The sequence below is a fragment of the Hypanus sabinus genome, chromosome 1, assembly GCF_030144855.1.
Source record: "Hypanus sabinus isolate sHypSab1 chromosome 1, sHypSab1.hap1, whole genome shotgun sequence".
Taxonomy (NCBI): Eukaryota; Metazoa; Chordata; class Chondrichthyes; order Myliobatiformes; family Dasyatidae; genus Hypanus; species Hypanus sabinus.
Window position 1 is genome coordinate 106,388,416 of NC_082706.1, and position 23,692 is coordinate 106,412,107.

The 23,692-nt window shown below is 40.9% G+C and overlaps 1 gene segment (V, D, J or C); it reads left to right on the top strand.

Moving 5' to 3' along the window:
• Positions 1–482: 482 nt before the first annotated feature.
• Positions 483–23,552, top strand: LOC132403538 (Ig kappa chain V-III region PC 2485/PC 4039-like). The segment is given in 3 exon segments: positions 483–590; positions 673–971; positions 23,433–23,552. Coding segments are annotated over 3 exon segments (459 nt in total).
• The last annotated feature ends 140 nt before the right edge of the window (positions 23,553–23,692 follow it).

Below are 23,692 nucleotides of genomic sequence, written 5' to 3' on the forward strand. Positions count from 1 at the left end.
ACGTTGACATGAAGGCGGCGCTCCGGATCCAGTGCCCAAGCAAACGAGAAAGTTGAGGGGTTCATACTGAGTGGTTTCGGCAAGAGGCAGGAGAGTCTTACTGACAGTGGGAATCGAGGAGGTGGAACGAGATTGGAAAACTCCAAAGAATAACATTGGTAGATATATTTCTGAAATTTCGACCGGAAACTTTAAATCTGCATCACTGCACTCATATTGCCTGCTTGCTGAGAGTTTCCATAATTTCCTCGTATTGTTTAGGATAAACATCAGTTTTAATTGGAATGAATTGAGCAAACAGGACCGAGGGGTCGAGTGACATTGAGAGATAATCCAGCCAACCTCCCCAAATTATGAAAGGAAGAAATGAACTGTGACATGCCCCGCCCCTGGCAGCCGTCCCCTAAGAAAGGCGGCGCTAGCAGTCTCATGTAAAGAAGTGATTTGGACACGGGCCGGGTTAGGAACTGAGGCGGGTTCAGCCCCGACAACAAAAGCTGATAAACTGCGCTTCCTCTCAGATTCCAAGCTCTGATCCGGCGCAACAAGCATGAGGCAGGGTGCCTGGTTCGTGGTGCTGCTTTTCAGCTGTGCGTTACCAACTCCTCTTCAACTTTTATTGCTCCGTCCCGCCGCGCAGATTCTTTTACCATTTTCTGCTCTGTTTTGCAGGTAGAAGTGTGGCTCAGACCCTGACCCAGCCCAAAGCATCGATGACGAAGCCTGTCGGGAAAGCTGTGCTAGTTCGGTGTCTAATGAATGGAGGCTCCGTAAACAGCTATTATCCCCTTCACTGGTACCAACAGAAACCCGGCAAGCCGCTCGAAAGGATACTCTACTATGGAGATAGCGTAACGCGGGATTCGGGATTCGGGACATCCTTCAATGCGGGAAAAACATCAGATTCCGAATTCTATCTCTCAATCGAAGTTGACGCCGAAAGTGCTGCCACCTATTACTGCGCCTACTGGGTTAGCACAGCATGTAATAGATAACAAATTCAGCACAAAAACCTCGACGAACAGCCAGCCAAAGGGAACCGCCGGTCCGGATGCTGCACCTTACCTAGATCTGCCGGGCAGGAGTTGGGACCTGCTGAAGAGGCAGGGACAGAAGCTGAAGTGTCCGCAATTCCATTAAAAAGAAGGAAACTTTTCTGCTCAACGAAATACCAAATAAAACAACCCCTATCATTAACAGCCACCAACTGTCCTGAAGATTCATTCTTGTTACCAGCTACGCTGAATATTTGTAAGAAATCCAGGCTACTAAGGCAATTTCTGACAGCACCTCTGAAACCCACTGTCTACTGTTCACAAATAATATGTAGATTGCCTCACCAAAGCGTGTGGCGGCATGCTATCGTAGTGGGCTAATTCCCGCCGCTGCCTGTTCCGTCCCACATTCTAAAGACATACCAGGTGGTAGGTTACTTGGACATTGTAAATTGTCCCGTGATTAGTATAGGATTAAATCGGGGAATTGCTCGATGTGCCGGAAGGGCCGGTTGTGTGCTAACTCTCAGTAAATAAATTAAAAAGAGAGGAAACGCTTGATCTGCTGTTGGAAAATTGGGCAGAGCAAGTGACTTTTGGGAGAGGGGCACACTGCGATCACTGACTACCTGTCTTTATATGAATTTAGAAGAAGATGGGACTGGCCATCACGTTGAAGTCCTAGATTGGTGAAAGGCTAATTTTCAAGGCATTAGACGGGATTCTGCAAAAGCTGACTGGGAGAAGCTGTTTGCAGGTAAGGGGAGTGGCAGGAGTCCGGAAGTGTGATAGGGAGGGTTCAGGGACCGTATAAGACCATAAGACATAGGAATTTGGCCCAGAGAGTCTGTCTTCCATTCCGTCATCGCTGATTTTTACCCCCTCTCAATGCCATTTTCCTGATTAGTCCCCGTAACCTTTGATACCCTTAGCAATCAAGAGCCTACCTGATTTAAGTATACCATTAGATTGAAGGCCAATGCTGGCAGGATTATGGAACCCTAGCTGACAAGTGGTATTGAGGTTTTCTACAGCGAAAAAGGAGAATATATGTCAAGTAAACAATATCAGTCATCTGTGGAAACTCACTATTTCCATTGGTGGTTCCTTCTCTGATCGTAAAAAGGGAACCTGAAGATCAGCAAACAGCTGCTTCACCGGTCCACGAAGCAAATCATCACTGGTGCTAAGAAGATCAGCACAATGAAACCTTCTTTTCTGCAGAGCCATTCCATTTTTTACTTGCACTTGCAAGTTCACAATGTAAGGTACATTCCTTTCCGAAACGTTTCTGTTATTGTTTTATGCATTTTACATTGACTTTATGAAACAATAGCCTTCACTGAGGACACGAATTACGATAATGAAAATTGTGTAAGTGATGTGAATATTTCCAAACTTTGGAAAGCGCATTCTAATATAAACAAAACCATCGCCGGGACTGTTAGCCTGCCATTTCAAGATATTAAACTGACTCGTTGGAAAATATTTTAAATCTATGAAAATCATTTATGATACAAGAATAATAATCGACGTGATAGAGGTTAATTGTAAAGAACATACCATCAACAAACAACATAGCAAATAACAAACTACTAAATTTAGAAAACTCATGGTAATATGAGATGGCAGAAACTATTCATGCCATATAAATTCTATCTGTTCATGCCATATAACTTTTGCCATATAATTCATGCCATATGAATTAGAAAGCTGAAGACATTCAAAGATGCCCACTGCTTTGTAGACTAATAAACTGTGGATAGCAGTTCCTGCAGTTTGAAACGACAAACACACAGAGGATAGATACTACGTAGACACCTAGAAATGCAGTGATGCCAGTTGTTACAAGTGTTACTTGGATTGAAATAATCTGCAAATAGCTGCGTATCACTGAAGCTGAAATATGATTATCAGAATGCAGGTTAGCTGTACTTGTAAAAAAGCAACAGTTCATAATCCCTTGACTTTCTTCTTGCTTTTATTTTTGTTGAATTACCTGACGTTGTCAGGTATTTGATTAGGTTCCGAGAGATTGGCTTTCTGACATAGTTTCAGTCATTATAACCTGCCTATCGTTTCTTCATGGAGTAACACATTTCCACTGTAGCGCATTTCATCTTGACAGCGCTGATGAACATGCACAAGAAAATTTACCACAGTTTGAAAATAGAATTGGGAATTTTGTGTCATGTTGGCTCAGCCTGCAAAGTCCATATTCCTTGGGTGAATTAAACAATCTGTGAGTGATTTCGCTCGATAAAGTCTTTACCTCTCATTATTTGAAACCTTTTATCTTTCCACAACAACTTCCTTTAATGAAACACTTTCAAAAGCAACAATGAAGGCAATAGCATTACCAAACTGAAAAAAACGGGGAAATAAAAGATCCAATTTTGATGGAAATGTTAAGTTTCAATGATTTATCCTAAAAGAAAAATGATAGGTGGTAAGGCAGGAAGGTTCCGGGTGACGTCCCGAAGTTTAGGAATCCACCATCGGAAGAATGAACAAGAGAAAGAAACGTGGCAACTAGTTACACTGCCGAGAAAAGGCAATGGAGGAATGTGAAAATTAGATTGAATTTTTTTAAACGAGACGCTGTTCATCATCTCTCTTCATCAGTAGAAGGAGGCAGCCAAGAATCAACACGTCGGTGAACTCGATAGATACTTCACTCTTTACCTTATATCTGTGCACGTCGGTTTTCTCCATCCCAGTTAAGAGGAATAGTTCATTACCATCTATCCTGTCTATGCCCCTCTTAGTTTTGTTTACCTCAGTTTCCTCAGAACCCAGACCCTCCAGTGTCTTCTCATCACTGAAACTCTCCACCATAGGGAACATCGTGATGAATGTGCACCCTGTCTTGTGCGATCGCATCCTTCACATAGTTAGTAACCAGAACAGAACACAGCATTCTATCTTTGACCCTATAAAAGTAGAATTGTCTCATAGACTCGCTGTTCTTATATTCTGAGCCCTGCCTAACGAGCGCACGTATCTCATGCCTCCGTCTCCGCCCTATCTGCCGGTGATTCTACTTTTAGAGATCCTTGTAGGTACTCAAAGCTTCTGTCCGTCATATTCCCTGGGACCCGACTGTGTAATATGTATGATTTAGCATTATTAATCCTCCAATAAATGCCTCGAATCACATTTATTAGGATTTGCTGACGCTGTGCCCCTTGAACCAAATGATCACTATCGTCCTGTACCTGAGATTCCTTTGTGACATCTCTGGGTACTTTCTTCGATTGAGGGTAAATTAATTCAGTCAGAAAATATTGGGGGGACGTCACGTGATGACGTAGGATCGAGACGCTGGAACCCAGCCCTCCCGTAAAAAAATCAGTAAGTTAAATGTTTAAGTGAAGAAAAGTTAGTCAATACTTTCTTAAGGTTACTTATAAACTACTCCGGATTGTTTTAAGCTATGCCATGAAGAAAACTACTACCACGAAGACAGCTCAAGTTAGAACAGAATCAAGGCCTACTTCTACCGAAGAACCGCGGATTCAGGTACAATACATCACCGGCGAAACAGAACAGGAAACTGCGGCAGCATCGGCCATTTCTAAAGGAAAAGATCAACGAGAATTGCGCAAACGTAAAGGAACGAGCATGCGCAAACGAGAGCAACCAGAACTACAAATCTCAGCTGCGACTGAAACCGAAAGTGAAAGTGAATCTGAGAGAGAGTCAGATTCTGGAAAAATCAGACGAAGATGGAGATAAAAGTTCCTCTGAAAATATAAAAAAGACTTTGAGGCAAATAATACATAAATTAGAAAAATTAAATGCATTAAAAGTAACCAAAAAGTAATTAAAGAAAAAAAATGATAAATATGGAGACTACGTTTGATAAAATGACAAACGAACAGGAAAAAATGAAAAAGAAAATTACAGATTTGGAAATTAAAATGGAAGATATGGGTGGAAGAATGAATAAAATGGACGATGATAATAATGCCTGGACATCAGAAAGAAAACAACTCGTGGAAAAAATTGATAAGCTTGAAAATTTTAGTAGACCCAATAATATTAAAATTGTTAGACTTAAAGAAGATACTGAAGGATAAGACCCAATAAATGTTTTTCAAAAATGGATCCCTGAAAAATTGAAAATGGGAGATTGACAGGGTGCACAGAGCCTTAAGGCCAAGATCTCAAAATGACCAAAATCCGCGATCAATTTTCATAAGATGTTTAAGATACCAGGATAAAAAAAAGATTCTGAGGGCGGCTGCCCAAGGTGCCAAAAGAAGAAATGGACCATTGATGATAGCAGAGAAACAAATTCTTTTTTATCCTGATATACGTTATAACCTTTTGAAGAGAAAGTGAAGAATTTAATTCAGCTAAAAATGTCTTATGGGAAAAAGGTTATAAATTTTTAATGCGTCACCCAACAACACTGATAATGTTTTTGGAGGAGGGAAAATTATTTTTTTCCAATTATTGAGATGCGGAGGTGTTCGCACAAAAACTTCCATCTATTTGCTAATTAAACGTAGAGACTTCTAAACGTAATGGTTAAAGGCGAAGACAGAGATAGCGAATGGAACTGATGGACATTTAAGGATGATACAAGGGAGAAAAGTAAAATTTTAGAAATATTAATTGAGAATAGTATTTTTTTCTTTTCTTATATATATACTTTTTATGTTGCGGGGGGCTGGGGAGCTTTGAATCAGTTACTACGGGATTCACGTGTGTAATCATGGCGATTGCCATGACCCGTACAACAGAGGGGGGTAATGTTGTGTTTTTTTTCTTTCACAACGTTAGTAGGGGGGTATTTTGTTTTTTACTTTATACTCTATTTTTCTTCTAATCTTTTGCCTGGATGATTGGTGGGGACACACATAGCAACATGGAGACTTCTAAAAAGATTTCCCAGGATACCACAAATGTTGAAAGATTTGGCATTATTATAGATTGGAGTAACATAATTAAAAACAATGACTAATTTATTGAATTTTTAAAGTTTTAATGTTAATAGGCTTAATGGACCAGTAAAAAGAAAAAGAATTTTAACATATATTAAAAAATGAATATAGATATAGCTTTCTTACAAGAAACTCATTTAACAGACATAGAACATCAGAAATTAAAAAGAGACTGGGTTGGAAATGTTATTGCAGCTTCATTTAACTCAAAGGCGAGAGGAGTTGCAATTTTGGTTATGAAAATTTACCAATTAAATTCAAAATGTATTAATTGATTCGGCAGGAAGATATTTAATTATACATTGTCAAACGTTTTCAGAACTATGGACTCTTATGAATATTTATGCACCAAATGAAAATGATGTAAAATTTATACAGGAGGTCTTTTTGAATTTGGCTAACACACATGATAAAATATTAATAGGTGGAGATTTTAATTTTTGTCTAGATCCAGTTTTAGATAGATCAACAAAGGCTGTTACAAAACCAGAAGTAGTAAAATTAACTCTATCATTGATGAAAGAATTAAATTTGATTGATATATGGAGAAGAATCAATCCAAAAGAAAGAGATTATTCATTTTATTCAAATAGACATAAAACATACTCAAGGATAGATTTTTTTCCTATTATCAACGAATATTGAAGATAGAGTGAAAAATGTGGAATATAAAGCAAGAATATTGTCTGATCACTCTCCTTTAATAATGACAATGATAATGATAGATAAAGAGGAATCAATTTATAGACGGAGATTTAATTCAATACTACTAAAACGTCAAGATTTTTGTGATTTTATGAAAAAGCAGATTCAGTTCTTTTTAGATACAAATTTACATTCAGTTGATGATAAATTTATATTATGGGAAGCAATGAAGGCATATTTGAGAGGTCAGATAATAAGTTATACTTCTAAAATTAAGAAGGAATATATAATAGAAATAGATCAATTGGAAAAAGAGATTATAAAATTAGAAAAAGAATCTCAAAGAAATATGACAGAAGAGAAACGAAGAGAACTTATTAATAAGAAGTTAAAATATAATACACTCCAGACACATCGAACAGAAAAAGCAATTATGTGAACTAAACAGAGATATTATGATTCTAGGTGAAAGATCACATAAGGTCCTTGCATGGCAGTTAAAAACAGATCAGACTTCTAAAACAATAAATGCAATTCGAACAAAAGTAAATAAAATTACTTATAAGCCTCTAGAAATTAGTGAAGCTTTTAAGAATTTTTATTCTGAGTTGTATAAATCAGAATCAAAAAATGGTGACCTCAAGATTGAAAGATTTTGATCACAAATAACTCTTCCAAAATTAAATATGGAAGAACAGAAGGGAGTAGGTATGCCTTTTACATTGAAGGAGATTGAAGAAGCTCTGGGATCACTTCAAAGTAATACATCTCCAGGAGAAGATGGTTTTCCGCCTGAATTTTATAAAAACTTTAAAGATTTATTAATTCCTCCTCTTATGGAGTTAATACATCAAGCGGAAAGAACGCATAAACTTCCAGAATCTTTTTCAACAGCTATTTTAATAGTATTGCCAAAAAAAGATAGAGACCTTTTAAAACCAGCATCACATAGACCCATTTCTTTATTAAACACTGATTATAAAATAATAGCAAAAATCTTATCTAATAGATTATCTAAATACTTACCAAAATTAGTGCATATGGATCAAACAGGATTTATTAAAAATAGACAATCGGCAGATAATGTAACTCGGTTATTTAGTATAATCCATTTAGCGCAAAAGAGGGAGGAAACGACTGTGGCAGTTGCTTTAGATGCAGAAAAAGCATTTGATAGATTGGATTGGGATTTTTTATTTAAGGTATTGGAAAAATATGGATTAGGAACATCATATATAAAATGGATTAAAACTTTAAATACTAATCCCAAAGCTAAAGTAGTGACAAATGGCCAAATTTCAACATCATTTCAGTTAACAAGATCAACTAGGCAAGGTTGTCCATTATCACCTGCTTTATTTGTGTTGGCAATAGAGCCATTAACTGAATTAATTAGAATGGACCCAGATATTAAGGGTTTCAGAATTAATCAAGAAGAATACAAGATTAACTTATTTGCTGATGATGTTCTACTTTATTTAACAGATCCATTACATTCATTACGCAAATTATCTTATAGATTAGAAGAATATGGGAAAATATCAGGTTATAAAATAAATTGGGATAAAAGTGAAATTTTACCTCTTTCTAATGGAGACTATAGTCAATGTCGATTAATAACTCAATTTAGATGGCCGGCAAATGGTATAAAGTATTTAGGTATAAGAGTTGATAATGACATAAAAACTTATACAAATTAAATTATTTACCACTTTTGAAAAAAATTCAGGAAGATCTTGATAAATGGATGGCATTACCAATAACATTAGTAGGTAGAGTAAAGACTATAAAAATGAATATATTCCCCAGACTATAATATTTATTTCAATCATTACCAATACAATTACCCCAGAAGTTTTTTCAAGAGTTAAACAAATATGTGAGGAAGTTTCTCTGGAAAGGTAAGATGTCAAGAATATCGTTGGAAAAATTGACATGGAAATTTGATCTAGGAGGGTTACAACTTCCAAATTTTAAGAATTATTATAAAGCAAATCAACTTAGATTTATTGCATCTTTTTTCGAGAAAGATAAACCGGCATGGATTAGAATAGAACTAGATAAAATAGGAGAAAACGTACCAGAAGATTTAATATATAAATGGGAATCTAAATGGATACGGGAAAAGAAAGAATCTCCTATATTAAAACATTTGATTGACTTATGGAATAAGATAAATGTTGATGATGAGACAAAAAAATCTTTATTAGCAAAGAGATCTTTAATTCAAAATAGACTTATTCCTTTTACAATGGACAATCAACTTTTATTTAATTGGTTTCAAAAAGGGATTAGATCTATAGGAGATTGTTTTGAAGGAGGTATATTAATGTCATTTGATCAATTAAAGAATAAATATAAAGTATCAAATAACACTTCTTTTTGTTACTTTCAACTGAGGGCTTATTTAAGAGAAAAATTAGGTCAAACAATGTTATTGCCGAAATCTAATGAAATAGAAATTTTAATTCCAAAAGGAAAGATTAAAAAATTTATATCTTGTATGTATAATTTGATTCAAAAACAGACAATTTAACAAGGAGTCCATAAGTCAAGACAAAATTGGGAAAGTGATTTGAATATTAAAATTGAAGAAACAAATTGGTCAAGACTATGTCTTGATAGTATGACAAATACAATAAATGTTTGGTTAAGATTAGTGCAATATAATTTTCTACATCAATTATATATTACACCACAAAAATAAAAAAAATTAAATCCAAATTTATCTGATCAGTGTTTCCGATGTAACCAAGAAACTGGTACTTTTTTACATTCTACATGGTCTTGTTCTAAAATTCAACCTTTTTGGACAAATTTAAGACTTTTACTGGAACAAATTACAGGAACACAACTTCCTCATAATCCAATATTAGTCTTACTAGGTGATATTGAAGGGATAAAACCGAAACTCAAACTAAATAAATATCAGAAAGAAGTCATAAAAATTGCACTGGCAGTAGAAAAAATTACTTATAATTTAAGAGATAAATATGAAACATTTCTGAAAATTTGGTGCCCTTTTTTACAAAAGACAGGACTAAATATATAGGTGCTCTGAAGATGAAACAATTGGTTACTTGGGGAAAGAAATAAATATATATACTAAAGTTATTACGAACTCCATGGAGTATGTGGAGATCTTCCAACAACCAGGCACTCTTTCTTTTTTTTCTTTTTTTCTTTTCTATAGGGAAGTTCGGGGGGAGGGGTTAAGGGGAGGGGGGAAGAGTTATATACATTTTTTTCCATACTTTACTCTGTAATCACTTAAAAACGCAATAAAAAAGTTTTCAAAAAAATATTACACGCGGGAAAATGAATTAAAGCAACACCATACACACAGGGGGCATTGGAAGGACGAGTTCTTGTCGATGAATGTGATGGATGCTCGTCATCAATTAATGTTTAAAACAGGCACAACGGACCTATTTCAACCGAAATCATTAAATGATATATAATTGGGTCTAAAAGCGGCTAGGCTTGCTGTTCTGGATACTCTTGACTGTATGTGGTTGTTTTAAAATCAAATTCGCTTTAAAGTGTTCGCTACTTTCAAATCGGGAAATACTGAGCATTTTCCAGAGGGGTGCGTTCATGGAAGTCTGAAGAACTACCGTAACAAGACGACACTCAAGAGACGGTAGGTGCTGTCACCTGGAGCAATAAAAAGCATCACGTTGAAGCCACGTGGTCAGGTAGCATCAGTGCGGGAAGAAGAGCGATGTCATTTCAGCATCAGCATCCTACGAATGGAAGCCCACTCCCACCCTGCCCTAATAGATTCAGGTTTCCACATGCGGCGAGAGGGTGAAGTGGCGGGAGCTGCGTGCGTTGTGGCTGTCTAAGATTCCCTGTCACGGAACTAGAACCAAGGTCGGAAATGAACGGCATTCTACACAGGAGTTGGGGCAGTCCGCAACCATAGCTGAGCGCAGGGCTGAACGAACTAGAGAGTTTAACTTTAATGCAGTGATTCGGTTCCTTTGACTACACAAACAATGCAGTCCAATTGTCTTCCGCAGTGGTGACTTCAGTACGAGTTTCGGAGCAGAAAGTCTTTAAAACCATGTGACTAGAAGCCGGCGGGTAATTAGCCGCTCTTTCGATTGCCGTTGTACTAACATGCAGAGCAAAATTACTTCTTCAGCAGTTACCGATTAAAAAAAGAAATGATTAAAAACGAGGTCCGCTTTTAATCACGGTTTGTATTCTGTTCGTTATCTCCCTCGACCGCATGAAGTTGAGTTGAAAGTGATGTATGGGTGGACTGAAGGATTTCTCCGCCGTAGGGTACATATCTCCGCAATCGGCCAGCTGTTTGTCGCCACGAGGTGGTTGTGGGGATGCGCTGCAATAGCGCTGAGGGAGACCTATCGTCATCTTGACGAATAGTAAAAAGGATGGAAGGGCGGGGTGGCCTGTTTCTGCTGCCACTTCTTAACCCCCACCACCTGTTCATATTCTACACCTTCACAGTATGGTCCAGGTTAATTTTGACCTGGCCCAAGAATCCCCTCATAACAAGTGTCTATACCAAATTTTGAACCACGGATCTATTTAGAACGTATAAAGAGCCTATCTGACATTAATAAATGGGTGATTAATCCTTAATTAATGTTGCAGAGATCTAAAATCCATTTCAATAGATAAGGGTCAAATCTGACCCGAAACAGCCTCAATGTACAAAAATTTGTAGCTCCTCCAAAAAAGTATAAAAAATTTAATTATTTTTTATTTCTGCGCATTTTGGGTCACTTTAAGAAAAGTCATCAAATTTCGGGTAAAAATGATATTTAGGATATTTTTACTGCTGTCAAATGTCAAAATGGGTCAAATTTGACCCGAACAGTATGTAAGGATTAAGCTCTGCTGCATATCTCCGCCCCTGGCATCCAGCTCCTGCAAAAAAAAAACGGGGCGCGGGATGGGTTAGCGTATGTGGCCTACTACAAGAAATGGCATACTCGACCGTGGCTTTGTTCACCGGGTTCCTTCACCAAATCTCTTTGTCACAACTGTTCGATAGCAGCTCTCAGCGAAAAGGACAGAGTGAAAGGATGTGGAGGCCTTTCGAAGGCTTCTTTCATTCGTTAAGTTTAAAATAATGTTTTTATCGGAATATTTTAATATTGGAATTTAAATACACATCCCATCGTGTGTACTAAACAAACAGATGCCAATCATACTTCCTTTACTGAAAGCCAGTACCCCTATCGGGGCATTGGCCGCCGACAGCAGCTCGCCAGAGATCTCAGTCCAGGGCCAGTCTTTCAAGTTTTCCCAAAGTGTAGCCTGTTCTCTTGGCCTATCCTTCCTCTCCCGGGGAGCTTCTTTTGTCGTTTCCGTAGTTCTGAGGTTTTACGCGATGGGGTTGCTAACCCCACGCCCACCCATCCTCCTTTCGCAGCCGAACTTCTGTCCGTCCGTGGCGGAGTTAGATCCCGATCATGCATTAGCGTTATTGGGATACCAGCACCAGCTATACTGTAATGATTGAAATAATAAATTAAAATAATTAATTTAACTGTTTGCACTATATTCCTTCGCTAACAGTTTGGGATCCGGGTGTCCTTGTCGATATCGCCTGTGCTGTCTTTACGACAGTTATTTAGTTTATAATATTTTCGCTTAGTAATTCATTCAATAGTATTTTCTAGTTAGAATTAGAAGTGTTTAAAGTATATTCATTGCATGTAAAATATATCGGCATGCGATGACGTCACATCCGGTTTCGCCGCGTCTTGTGGGAAAATACCGGTTTGAAATTAGCGCGAGGGTGGGGGCTTTCCACGAGGCTCACCTGAGCAGAAGTAGTTTTGCAGGCATGAGAAATCACAGTGAGAGCAACGCTGTAAGTTAATAGATAATCGATATATTGAACTAAGATGTTAATGCCGATCCTGTTAGAAGTAACGACGGTAGATAATGTTTATGCTTTCGTTAGTTAAAGAGTCGCGGATAGTTTGCATGGAAGTGTATTTAAAGTAGTCAATGGAGCAGGTAAACTCTCCCTGTATACTGCACCTTAGTGTAATGTAGTTATAGTCACCTTTGCAAGTACTTACACTTGAAATGTGATATTAAGGAAGGAACAAATACTGTATCAATCTTGTATTGTTTTATCAACAGTTTTCACCATATGTTAATGTGAAGAGTGAACAGTAAATGGTTAATCTTACTGCGATCTGGTTTCATTGACTGTGGTTTATCCGGACGTTGAATTCGGCGTTATTAGTACACCCGAAGGAGAACGTTACAGTGAAAAAGCGGCATTATCAGGTGTTTCAAGTGCTGCAATGTCAGCTCGATCCAGCATCAAGTCGACGCCGCCCAGCGACAAGGGCGGTAAACCGACATCAAGTAAGTCCACCCAGGCAAGAGCCAAGGCAGAAGCCGCCAAGGTGCGACTGCGTTACGCCAGACAAGAAGCAGTTTTGAAAATGAAACAGGCTACCCGAGAAGCCGAAATCCAGAAAGAAAAGGCTGCTAGAGAAGCCGAAAGGGCCATCAGAGAAGCCGAAATCCAAAAAGAACAGGCCATCAGAGAAGCCGAAATCCAGAAAGAACAGGCCATCAGAGAAGCCGAAATCCAGAAAGAACAGGCCATCAGAGAAGCCGAAATCCAGAAAGAAAAGGCTGCCAGGGCCATCAGAGAAGCCGAAATCCAGAAAGAAAAGGCTGCCAGAGAAGCCGAAACCCAGTTGGAAATGGCAAAAATATCGACAGAGTTGCAAGTGCTGCAGCTAGAAAGAGAAGAAGAAGCTGCCATGGTGGAAGCAAAGTACATAAAAGAAGCCGAAGGGTCGCGTGATCTGACCGAAGCAAGATCTACTTTAGAAAGGACCAGACTGGAACGCACAAGCGACTATGTACAATCTCAAATAGACAGGCAGGCTCGTCTCCCCTCTCCATACGTATTCGATAACTTCCCCAGCTATGAGGAACCTCAGAGAGTCACGATTGCATCACATCCATACGAGGAAGGAAATTTACCCTCACGGCTCCGTGATGAAGTCAAGAATGAAAGAACCGTCAACGCTCCTTCACCCCCACAACAAGACGGCGGGGAGGGAGAGGTTCACTCCAGGACAACAATTGTCAGCTCGAACTGTACAGAAGTTTGCGGTCAAACTCAGTCAAGCCGTTCTTGTTCCGAGATCTGCCTCACTGAGGTGTACCCTAAAGAAGCACAACAAGACATTACCAAGTGTAAAGCAACCGATGAGACGCTAGGTCAGTCAGTTTTTGTTCAAACCGAGCACGGAAACAAACTTGCACAATCAGCTCAAGATACCATTTCTTTAAAACCCAAAGACACCAAGGTCTTCAGAGATGAAGCAAATAATGGGGTTGCCCCATTGCCTTTCAGAGAACCACGTCAGCGCTCACCAGATAACAAAGAGCAGGCAGTCAAACGGTTCACATCCTTCCGGAAAACCCAGAAAAGGAAACCTGAGATGCAGCAACGCACCTGATTGGCCCACGAGGTACTGTGCACCCTAATGGCAGAGGTCACAGCCATTATAAACGCACAATCATTCCTACCTGTGTCTTCTGACCCAGAAAACCCCTTTATACTTTCGCCATCAACGCTCCTTACGCAGAAGGCAGGAGCACCTCCTCCACCAGGAGACTTCTCAGACAAGGATTTGTACACAAAGCAATGGAGACAAGTCCAGGCTCTGGCAAATCAGTTCTGGCCTCGCTGGAGACAAAAATATCTACCTTTGTTGCAACAGAGACGAAAGTGGACAGAACCCCGCAGGAATCTTCAAGTTGGAGACCTAGTCCTGCTCAGGGACAAGCAGATCACCCGCAACAGCTGGCCAATGGCCAGAATCACTGCTACATTCCCTAGCGAGGATGGACATGTCAGGAAGATCGAATTGAAGACTACCGACCAAGGCGATGTGAAAATTTACCAAAGGCCAGTTACAGAAGTTATTCTACTTCTACCCAATGACTGATTAAGAGACTAAGTTTTGTACTCTGCTCATTGTGACCTTACGAAGGTCAAGCGGGGAGTGTGCTGTCTTTACGACAGTTATTTAGTTTATAATATTTTCGCTTAGTAATTCATTCAATAGTATTTTCTAGTTAGAATTAGAAGTGTTTAAAGTATATTCATTGCTTGTAAAATATATCGGCATGCGATGACGTCACATCCGGTTTCGCCGCGTCTTGTGGGAAAATACCGGTTTGAAATTAGCGCGAGGGTGGGGGCTTTCCACGAGGCTCACCTGAGCAGAAGTAGTTTTGCAGGCATGAGAAATCACAGTGAGAGCAACGCTGTAAGATAATAGATAATCGATATATTGAACTAAGATGTTAATGCCGATCCTGTTAGAAGTAACGACGGTAGATAATGTTTATGCTTTCGTTAGTTAAAGAGTCGCGGATAGTTTGCATGGAAGTGTATTTAAAGTAGTCAATGGAGCAGGTAAACTCTCCCTGTATACTGCACCTTAGTGTAATGTAGTTATAGTCACCTTTGCAAGTATTTACACTTGAAATGTGATATTAAGGAAGGAACAAATACTGTATCAATCTTGTATTGTTTTATCAACAGTTTTCACCATATGTTAATGTGAAGAGTGAACAGTAAATGGTTAATCTTACTGCGATCTGGTTTCATTGACTGTGGTTTATCCGGACGTTGAATTCGGCGTTATTAGTACACCCGAAGGAGAACGTTACATCGCCATTTATTGCCAACTCCGCTATCCCTGAGAAGACATAACAGTGGCCAGAGGAGCAGGTGACGGGTTGGAGACCCTACTCGCAGCCTGACATCCCAAAGCATTTCTGCCATCGGCAAGGCACATGATAGAGAGTAATACAGAAGGTGGAGATAAGCTACCTCTTCGGACGCTGCAACCCTTCTTGTGAAGGTGCGCTCTCAGTGCTGCGAAGGGGCACCAAGGTTTCGATTCATTGATAACTGAGGATCGGTGATGTATAGTATGTTCTATTTCTGGACAAATATAAACGGGAACAAAATCATTTATGTTTCCTGCACCCTTCCGCTCTGTAGCAGTAGCCTAGCAGGGTGCATTTTGTAGATTTCTGCAACCACAGTGAGCCTTTGGGCGTTTGAAATTTCGGGTGAAAAGCAAACCTTTATCCTGGAGACTGAGAAATGTTGACTCTATTTATCGTAATATGAGGAATTCTGCAAATGCTGGAAGTCTAAAGCAACACACCCAAACTGCTGGAGGAACTCGGCAGGTCAGATAGCATCCATAGAAATGGATAAACTGTCGGCGTTTCCGGCTGAAACCCTTCTTCACGACTGGAAAGGAAGGAAGAATGAGAAGGTGGGGGAGGGTGAAGTTTAGCTAGAATGTGATAGGTGAAGCCATGTGGGTAGTAAAGGTAAATTGCGGGCGAAGGATCAATTTTATAGGAGAGTAGAGTGGACGATAGGAGACAAGAAAGGAGGCGGAGACACAGGGTGAGGGGAAAGGCAGGAAGAAGTAAGAGGACGGAATGAGAAATGGAAGAAGAGGGGAGGGGGTAGATTTTTTTTACCGGAAGAAGAAATCAATAATTATGCCGACAGGTTGCAGTTTTCCCGTACGGAATATAAGGTGATGTTCCTCGACCCTGAGGGTGGCCTCAAAAGGAACCTATGAGCTAACATGACAGAACTGCAGTGGGAATAAGAATTAAATTGTTTGGCCACCGGGAAGTGCCGCTTTTGTCCGATGGAGTGCTAGTGACAGACAAAGTGGTCCCCCAATTTATGACATATCGGGGGCTGCAACGGGGGCACCGGACACAATAGATGATCCCAGCAGATTCGCAGGTGAATTGTTGCCTCATCTGTAAGGACCGAATCGAGAACTTTACACAGTTTATAGCAAAGACAGGCAGGTGGAAATATAAGGGTGGGTGGCTCTTTCGTAAGTCCTGAAATCGAATAACCAAGAAGATGTAGAATCCGTGTAGGTAAAGCTAAGATATTACAAGGGAGTTACAGTATAGGGCAGCTCGTGGTTGAGCCCACGAGGAGATCGGCTATTCCGTATTGGGCTTGGTGCTATGAACCGCAATTGATTAGTGAGCTTAGGGTAAAGGAACTCTTAGGAGACAGCGGTCATAATTTGATAGACTTCATCCTACAATCTGAGTGGGAGAACCTAATGTCAGACGTATCAGAATTACATTGGAGTAAAAGGAATTAAAGAGTCTCGAGAGAGGAGCTGACCAAGAGGACACAAGCAGGGATGATGGAAGAGCAGCAACGACTAGAATTTCTGAGAGCATTTCAAAAGGCGCAGGATAGGAAGAATAAGTATTCTAACGACAAGATGACACAACTGTGGCTGACAAGAGATATCAAAGCCAACATAAAAGCTAAAGAGAAGGAATATAAAAGCAAATGAAAGGGCATGTAATAGAGCAAAGATTTGTGGGAAGTTTGGTGATTGAGAAGCTTTTAAAGTCCTAACAGATAGCAACTAAAAAAAATCATAAAGATGGAATACGAAGGTACGCTAAACTATAATATTAAAGAGGATACTTAAAGTTTCTTCAGAGAAGTAAAGGGTAAACGAGAATCGGAAATACATGTTGGACTGCTGGAAATTTTTGCTAGAGGGGTAGTAATGGGATGCAAAGAAATGGAAGGTGAATCGATAAAGTATTTTCCACCGGTCTTTACTATGGAAGACATTAACAGTGTGCCATGGGGCAGAAGTGACTGAAGTTGACATGCTTAGGAAACTGAAAGGACTGACGTTAGATAAATCAGCTGGACCAGATTGTCTGCACTCCAGGGTTCTGAAAGAGGTGGCTGAAGTTATTGTGGAGGCTTTAGAAATGACCTTTCAATAATCAATAGATTCTGTTATGATTCTGGAGGGCTGGAACATTGCTAATGTCAATCCACTCTTCACAAGGGAAGAAAGGAAAATATAGCCTAGTTAGTCTGACCTCAGTGGTTGGGAAGTTGTTGGAGTAAATTGTTAATGATGTGCTTTCGTGGTAATTGGAGACACATAATAAAATAGTCCGAAGTAAGATTGGTTTATTCAGGGAAAATCTTGCCTGGTAAAGCTGTTAGAAAGCCTTAAAGCAATAATAAGCAGATTAGACAAAAGAGAATCAATGGATGTTGTGTACTTGTTTTCTCAAAAACCTTTGACAAAGTGCTGCACATCATGCTGCTTAACTAGTTAAGCAGATACAGGACAGATCCTGGCATCGACAGAGTTTTGGCTGATTGGCAGGAGGCATAAAGTGGGAATAAAGGGAATTGTTTCTGATCGGCTGCCAGTGACTGGCAGTGTTTCACAAGGGCCTGTGTTGGGACCACTTCTTTTTATGTTCTATGTCAATGATTTAAATGATGGCATAGAGGCCACGTTTCTGGACAATAGGAAGATAGATGGAGGAACAGGTAGTTATGAGGAAGTAGGAAAACTGCAGAAGGACTTAGAGAGATGAGAAGAATGGCAAAAAATTGGCAGATGGAATTCAGTGTCAGGGAAATGTACAGTCATGAACTTTGGTAGAAGCAATCAAAGCATGGACTGTTTTCGAAATGGAAAGAAAATTCAAAATTCCGAGTTGGAAAAGGACTTGGGCGTCCTCGTGCAGGATTCCCTAAAGGGTAACTCGCAAGTTGAGTCCGTGGCGAGGAGGGCAAATATAGTGTTAACTTCCATTTCAAGGGGACTAGAATATAAAAACAAGGATGTAATGTTGAGGCTTTATAAGGCACTGGTAAGGCCTCATTTGGAGTATTGAGAGCAGTTTTGGGCTCCTTATCTAAGAAAAGATGTGCTGAAATTGGAGGGGTTTAGATGAGGTTCACGAGGATGATTTTGGGAATGAATGGTTACCATCCGAGGACTGATTGATGGCTTTGTACCCGTGTTCCCTGGAATTCAGATAAATGAGGAGAACTCATGAAAACCTATCAAAGGTTGAGTGGCCTCTACAGAGTCGATGTGGAGAGGATGCTTCCTATTGTGGAGGCACGAATCTAAGACCAAAGGGCACAGAATGGAGAGCACCCATTTAGAATGGAGATGATGACGAATTAATTTTGCTGGAGAGGGATGAGTCTGTGGAATTCATTGGCATATGTGGCTGTGGAGTCCAAGTCATTGTTCTGAGGTTGAAAAATTCTTGTTTTGTCAAGGAATGAAGGGTTTCGGGGGAGAAGGCTGGAGACTGGGCTGAGAGGAAGATGGAGCAGACTCGAAGGGTTAAGTGGCCTAATTTTTGTCCTATATGTTATGATCTTATGGATTCAATACAGGTGAGGTAGAAGGTGAATGGGCAGGTGTAGTACTTTGGCTGCTTGCAGGGGTAAATGCAGGGAAGGCCGAATGGACAAGCGGACCACAAAAGGAATGATTGCTGTGGAAAGCGGAGAGTGCTGGGGGGAGGGTGCAGAAGAGGTAAAGGTATGTTTAGTGGTGGATTCCTTTAGAGATAGCAGAAGTTCTGAAGAATAATGTTTTGGAAGCGAAGGCCCATCCGGTGTAGGTGAGGACAAGAGGGACATTATCACTGTTTAGGCGACGGGAAGACCTGGTGAGCACGGTGGTTCGGGAAATTGTGCAAATGTGGATGCCTGCAGCGTCGGTGGTGGGGGCAGGGAAGCCACATATCTCAGCTTAAAATGCTTACTGTTTTTTTTTTCCCAGAGATATTGCCTGACCTGCTGAGTTTCCAGCATTTTGCGTGCTTTGCTTCTGTTTACCTTCAATGACCAGGGTATTATTTTTGATTTAAAGCAGAGCCTCCCAGTTCCTAGTGTTGGATTAGACTATGTAATTGCTATTTCTTTGCAGTTTAACTTTTACATGCCTGCTAGTATTTTATATAATTACCTGTGTATGCAATTGTGCAGTGTCTCCCCTAGTGGTTACAGTTCTTTGTATTATTTTGGAATCATATTGGCTCATCATCTTCTTTCCCTTCTCTTTCTTCATTGTTGTTAGACTTTTGCAACGCTCCATTTTCAATTCCTTTATTCTCTTGGAACTTAAGGTAACGATCATGGAGTCACGCATTTTATATTTCATTCTTGACTTCTGAAAGAACCTTGGATCAAAATAATCAGAATCCAGCACTGCTGTCTCTCCACCAATAGTGACCATTTTAAGGCTGTGCGTTTTTTTGACATTCAATGAAGGAGAAGTAAGAGAAAAGAGAAGTCACGAACAGTGATCCTAGTAAATAAGGACGATAGAACTTCAGAAATGGGAGAAGGAGTAGTCCGTCTAACCCTGCTGCACCAATTGATGAAACCATGACTCAGCTCCATCTATCTGTCTTTTCTAACCTCAATTCCTCGACTAATCAAAACTGTGTTTATGTATTTGCTCTACTTAATGAGATAGCATCTACTGCCTTCCTAGACAAAGAATTCTACAGCAGACACTCTCTTCTCATAGGCTAATCCCTCCCCCCACGCCATCTTCAGAATTAACCGAGTAACCCGCTTCTGTATCGCCTACAAAGCGAGTATATATTTTCTAAAGTACGAGATCCAAACTGCAGGCTGTACTCCAGATATGTCCTCACCAGCACCCGTACAGTTGCTGTCCTCTATCCATGCTAATACATGACCCCCAACTCCATGCATCCATCTATAGTTAAATCTGTTATAGAAACATAGAAACACTACAGCATAATACAGGCCCTTCGGCCCACAATGCTTTACCGAACATGTACTTACTTTCGAAATTACTTAGGGTTACCCATAGCCCTCTATTTTTCTAAGTTCCATGTACCTATCCAGGAGTCTCTTAAAAAGACCCTATCGTATCCACCGCCATCACCGTCGCCGGCAGCTCATTCCACGCACTCACCACTGTCTGTGTAAAAAAACTTAACACTGACATCTCCGCTATACCTGTTTCCAAGCACCTTAAAACTATGCCCTCTCGTGTTAGCCATTTCAGCCCTGGAAAAAGCCTCTAAGACTCTGACCATCCACACGATCAATGCCCTTCATCATCTTTTACACTATCAGTTCACCTCTCATCCTCCGTCGTTCCAAGGAGAAAAGGCCGAGTTCACTCAACCTATTCTCATAAGGCATGCTCCACAATCCAGGCAACATCCTTGGGAATCTCCTCTGCACACTTTCTATGGTCTCCACATCCTTCCTGTAGTGAGGCGACCAGAACGGAGCACAGTACTCCAGGTGGGGTCTAACCACGGCCCTATACAGCTGCAACATTACCTCTCGCAGTTAAACTCAATCCCACGATTGATGAAGGCCATGCACCGTATGCCTTCTTAACCACAGAGTCAACCTGCATAGCAGCTTTGAGTCCCCTATGGACTCTGACCACAATATCCTTCTAACCCTCCACACTGCCAAGAGTCTTAACATTAATACTATATTCTGCCATCATATTTGACCTACCAAAATGAACCACCTGACACTTATCTTGGTTGAACTCCATCTGCCATTTCTCAGCCCAGTTTTGCATCCTATCAATGTCCCACTGTAACCTCTGACAGCCCTCCACACTATCCACAACACCCCCAACCTTTGTGTCATCAGCAGATCTACTAACCCCTCCCGCCACTTCCTCATCCAGGTCATTTATAAAAATCACGATGAGTAAGGGCACCAGAGCAGATCCCTGAGGCACACCATTGGTTACCGACCTCCATGCAGAATGTGACCAGTCTACAAATACTCTTTGCCTTCTGTTGCCAAGCCAGCTCTGGATCCACAAAGCGAAGTTTCCTTGGATCCCATGCCTCCTTACTTTCTCAATAAGCTTTGCATTGGGTATCTTATCAAATGCTTTGCTGAAATCCATATACACCACATCTACTGCTCTACCTTCATCCATGTATTTAGTCACAACTTCAAAAAATTCAATCAGGCTCGTAAGGCACGATCTGCCTTTGACAAAGCCATGCTGACTATTCCTAATCATATTATGTTTCTCCAAATGTTCATGAATCCTGTCTCTCAGGACCTTTTCCATTATCTTACCAACCACTGAAGTAGGTCTCACTGGTCTATACTTTCTCGGCTATCTCTTCTCCCTTTCTTGAATAAAGGAACAACATCTGCAACCCTCCAATCATCTGGAACCTCTCCCATTTTCATTGATAATGCAAAGATAATCGCCAGAGGCTCAGTAATCTCCTCGCGTGCCTCCCACAGTAGCCTGTGGTACATCTCGTCTGCTCTCGTGACTTATCCAACTTGATGCTTTCTAAGAGCTCCAGTACATCCTTTATCTGATCTGTTCTTGCCTGATAGCTTCATATTTCCCCTTACTCCAATTAAACGCTTTCCTAACTTATCTGTTCCTATTTCTCTCCAATGCTGTGGTAAAGGAGATAGAATTGTGATCACTATCTCCAAAATGATCTCCCACTGAGAGACCTGACACCTGACCAGGTTCATTTCCCAATACCAAATCAAGTACAGCCTCTACTCTTGTAGGCTTATCTACACATTGTGTCAAGAAACCTTCCTGAACACATCTAACAAACTCCACCTCATCTAACCCCCTTGCTCTAGGGAGCTGCCAATCAATATATGGGAAATTAAAATCTCCCACCACGACAACCCTGTTATTATTACACCTTTCCAGAATCTGTCTCCCTATCTGCTCCTCTATGTCCCTGTTCCTATTGGGTGGTCTATAAAAACACCCAGTTGGTTATTGACACCTTGTTGTTCCTAATTTCCATCCACAGAGACTCGGTAGACAATCCCTCCATGGCGTCCTCCTTTTCTGCAGCCATGACACTATCTCTGATTAGCAGTGCCACGCCCCCACTTCTTTTACCTCCCTCCCTGTCCTTTCTGAAACATCTAAAGCCTGTCACCATTCCTGCCCCTGAGCCATCCAAATCTCTGTAATGGCCACATCAAGTACTGATCTACGCTCTAAGCTCATCCTTTTTAATCATAATACTCCTTGCATTAAAATAGACACATCTCAAACCATCGGTCTGAACGCGTCCCTTCTCTATCACCTGCCTATCCTCCCTCTCGCACTGTCTATAAGCTTTTTCTATTTGTGAGCCAACCACCTCTTCCTCCGTCCTTTCAGTTCGGGTACCACCCCCAGCAATTCTAGTTTAAACTTACCCCAATAGCCTTAGCAAACCTCCCCGCCAGGATATTGGTCCCCCTTGGATTCAAGTGCAACCTGCCCTTTTTTTCTACAGGACACACCTGCCCGGAAAAAGATTCCAATGGTCCAGAAATCTGAATCCCTGTCCCATGTTCCACTTCCTCAGCCACAAATTCATCCTCCAACTCATCTATTCCTATATTCAATGTCACGTGGCACAGGCAGTAATCCCGAGATTACTACCTTTGAGGTCCTGCTTCTGAACTTCGTTCCTAACTCCCTGTAGTTTGTTTTCAGGACCCCGTCCCTTTTCCTACCTATGTCGTTGGTACCAATATGTACCACGACCTCTGGCTGTTCTCCTTCCCACTTCAGGATATCTTGGACGCGACCAGAAACATCCCTGCACCCTGACAACCTGGGAGGCAAACTACCATCCGTTTTTCTTTCTTGCGTCCACAGGATAGTCTGTCTGACCCCCCCTAACTATAGAGTCCCCTATCACTGCTGCCATCCTCTTCCTTTCCCTACCTTTCTAAGCCACAGGGCCAGAGGTGCGGCCACTGTTGCTTCTCCTAGGTAGGCCGTCTCTCCCAACAGTACTCAAGCAGGAGTACCTATTGTTGAGGGGGACAGCCACATGGTACTCTCTTGGCCTTCCCTCTCCTGACTGTTACCCACTTATCTGTCTTCTGAGGCCCCGGTGGAACGACTTACATATAGCTCCTATCCAACACCTCCTCATCCTTCCTGACCAGAAGAAGGTCATCGAGCTGCAGCTCCAGTTCCCCAACGCGGTCATTAAGGAGCTGCAGCTCGATGCACCTGACGCATATGTGGCCGTTCGGGAGGCTGGGATTCTCCAGGACTTCCCATAACTGACACCGAGCACAGAAAACCGGCGTCACACATATACTTCCTGTCCGTATTCTGCACAAGTAACGTACCTCGCCTCGACCCGTTATCGTCGACGCCCCGTGAGCCAAAGCCCTCGTACTCTGTCTCCCTCTATTCTGTC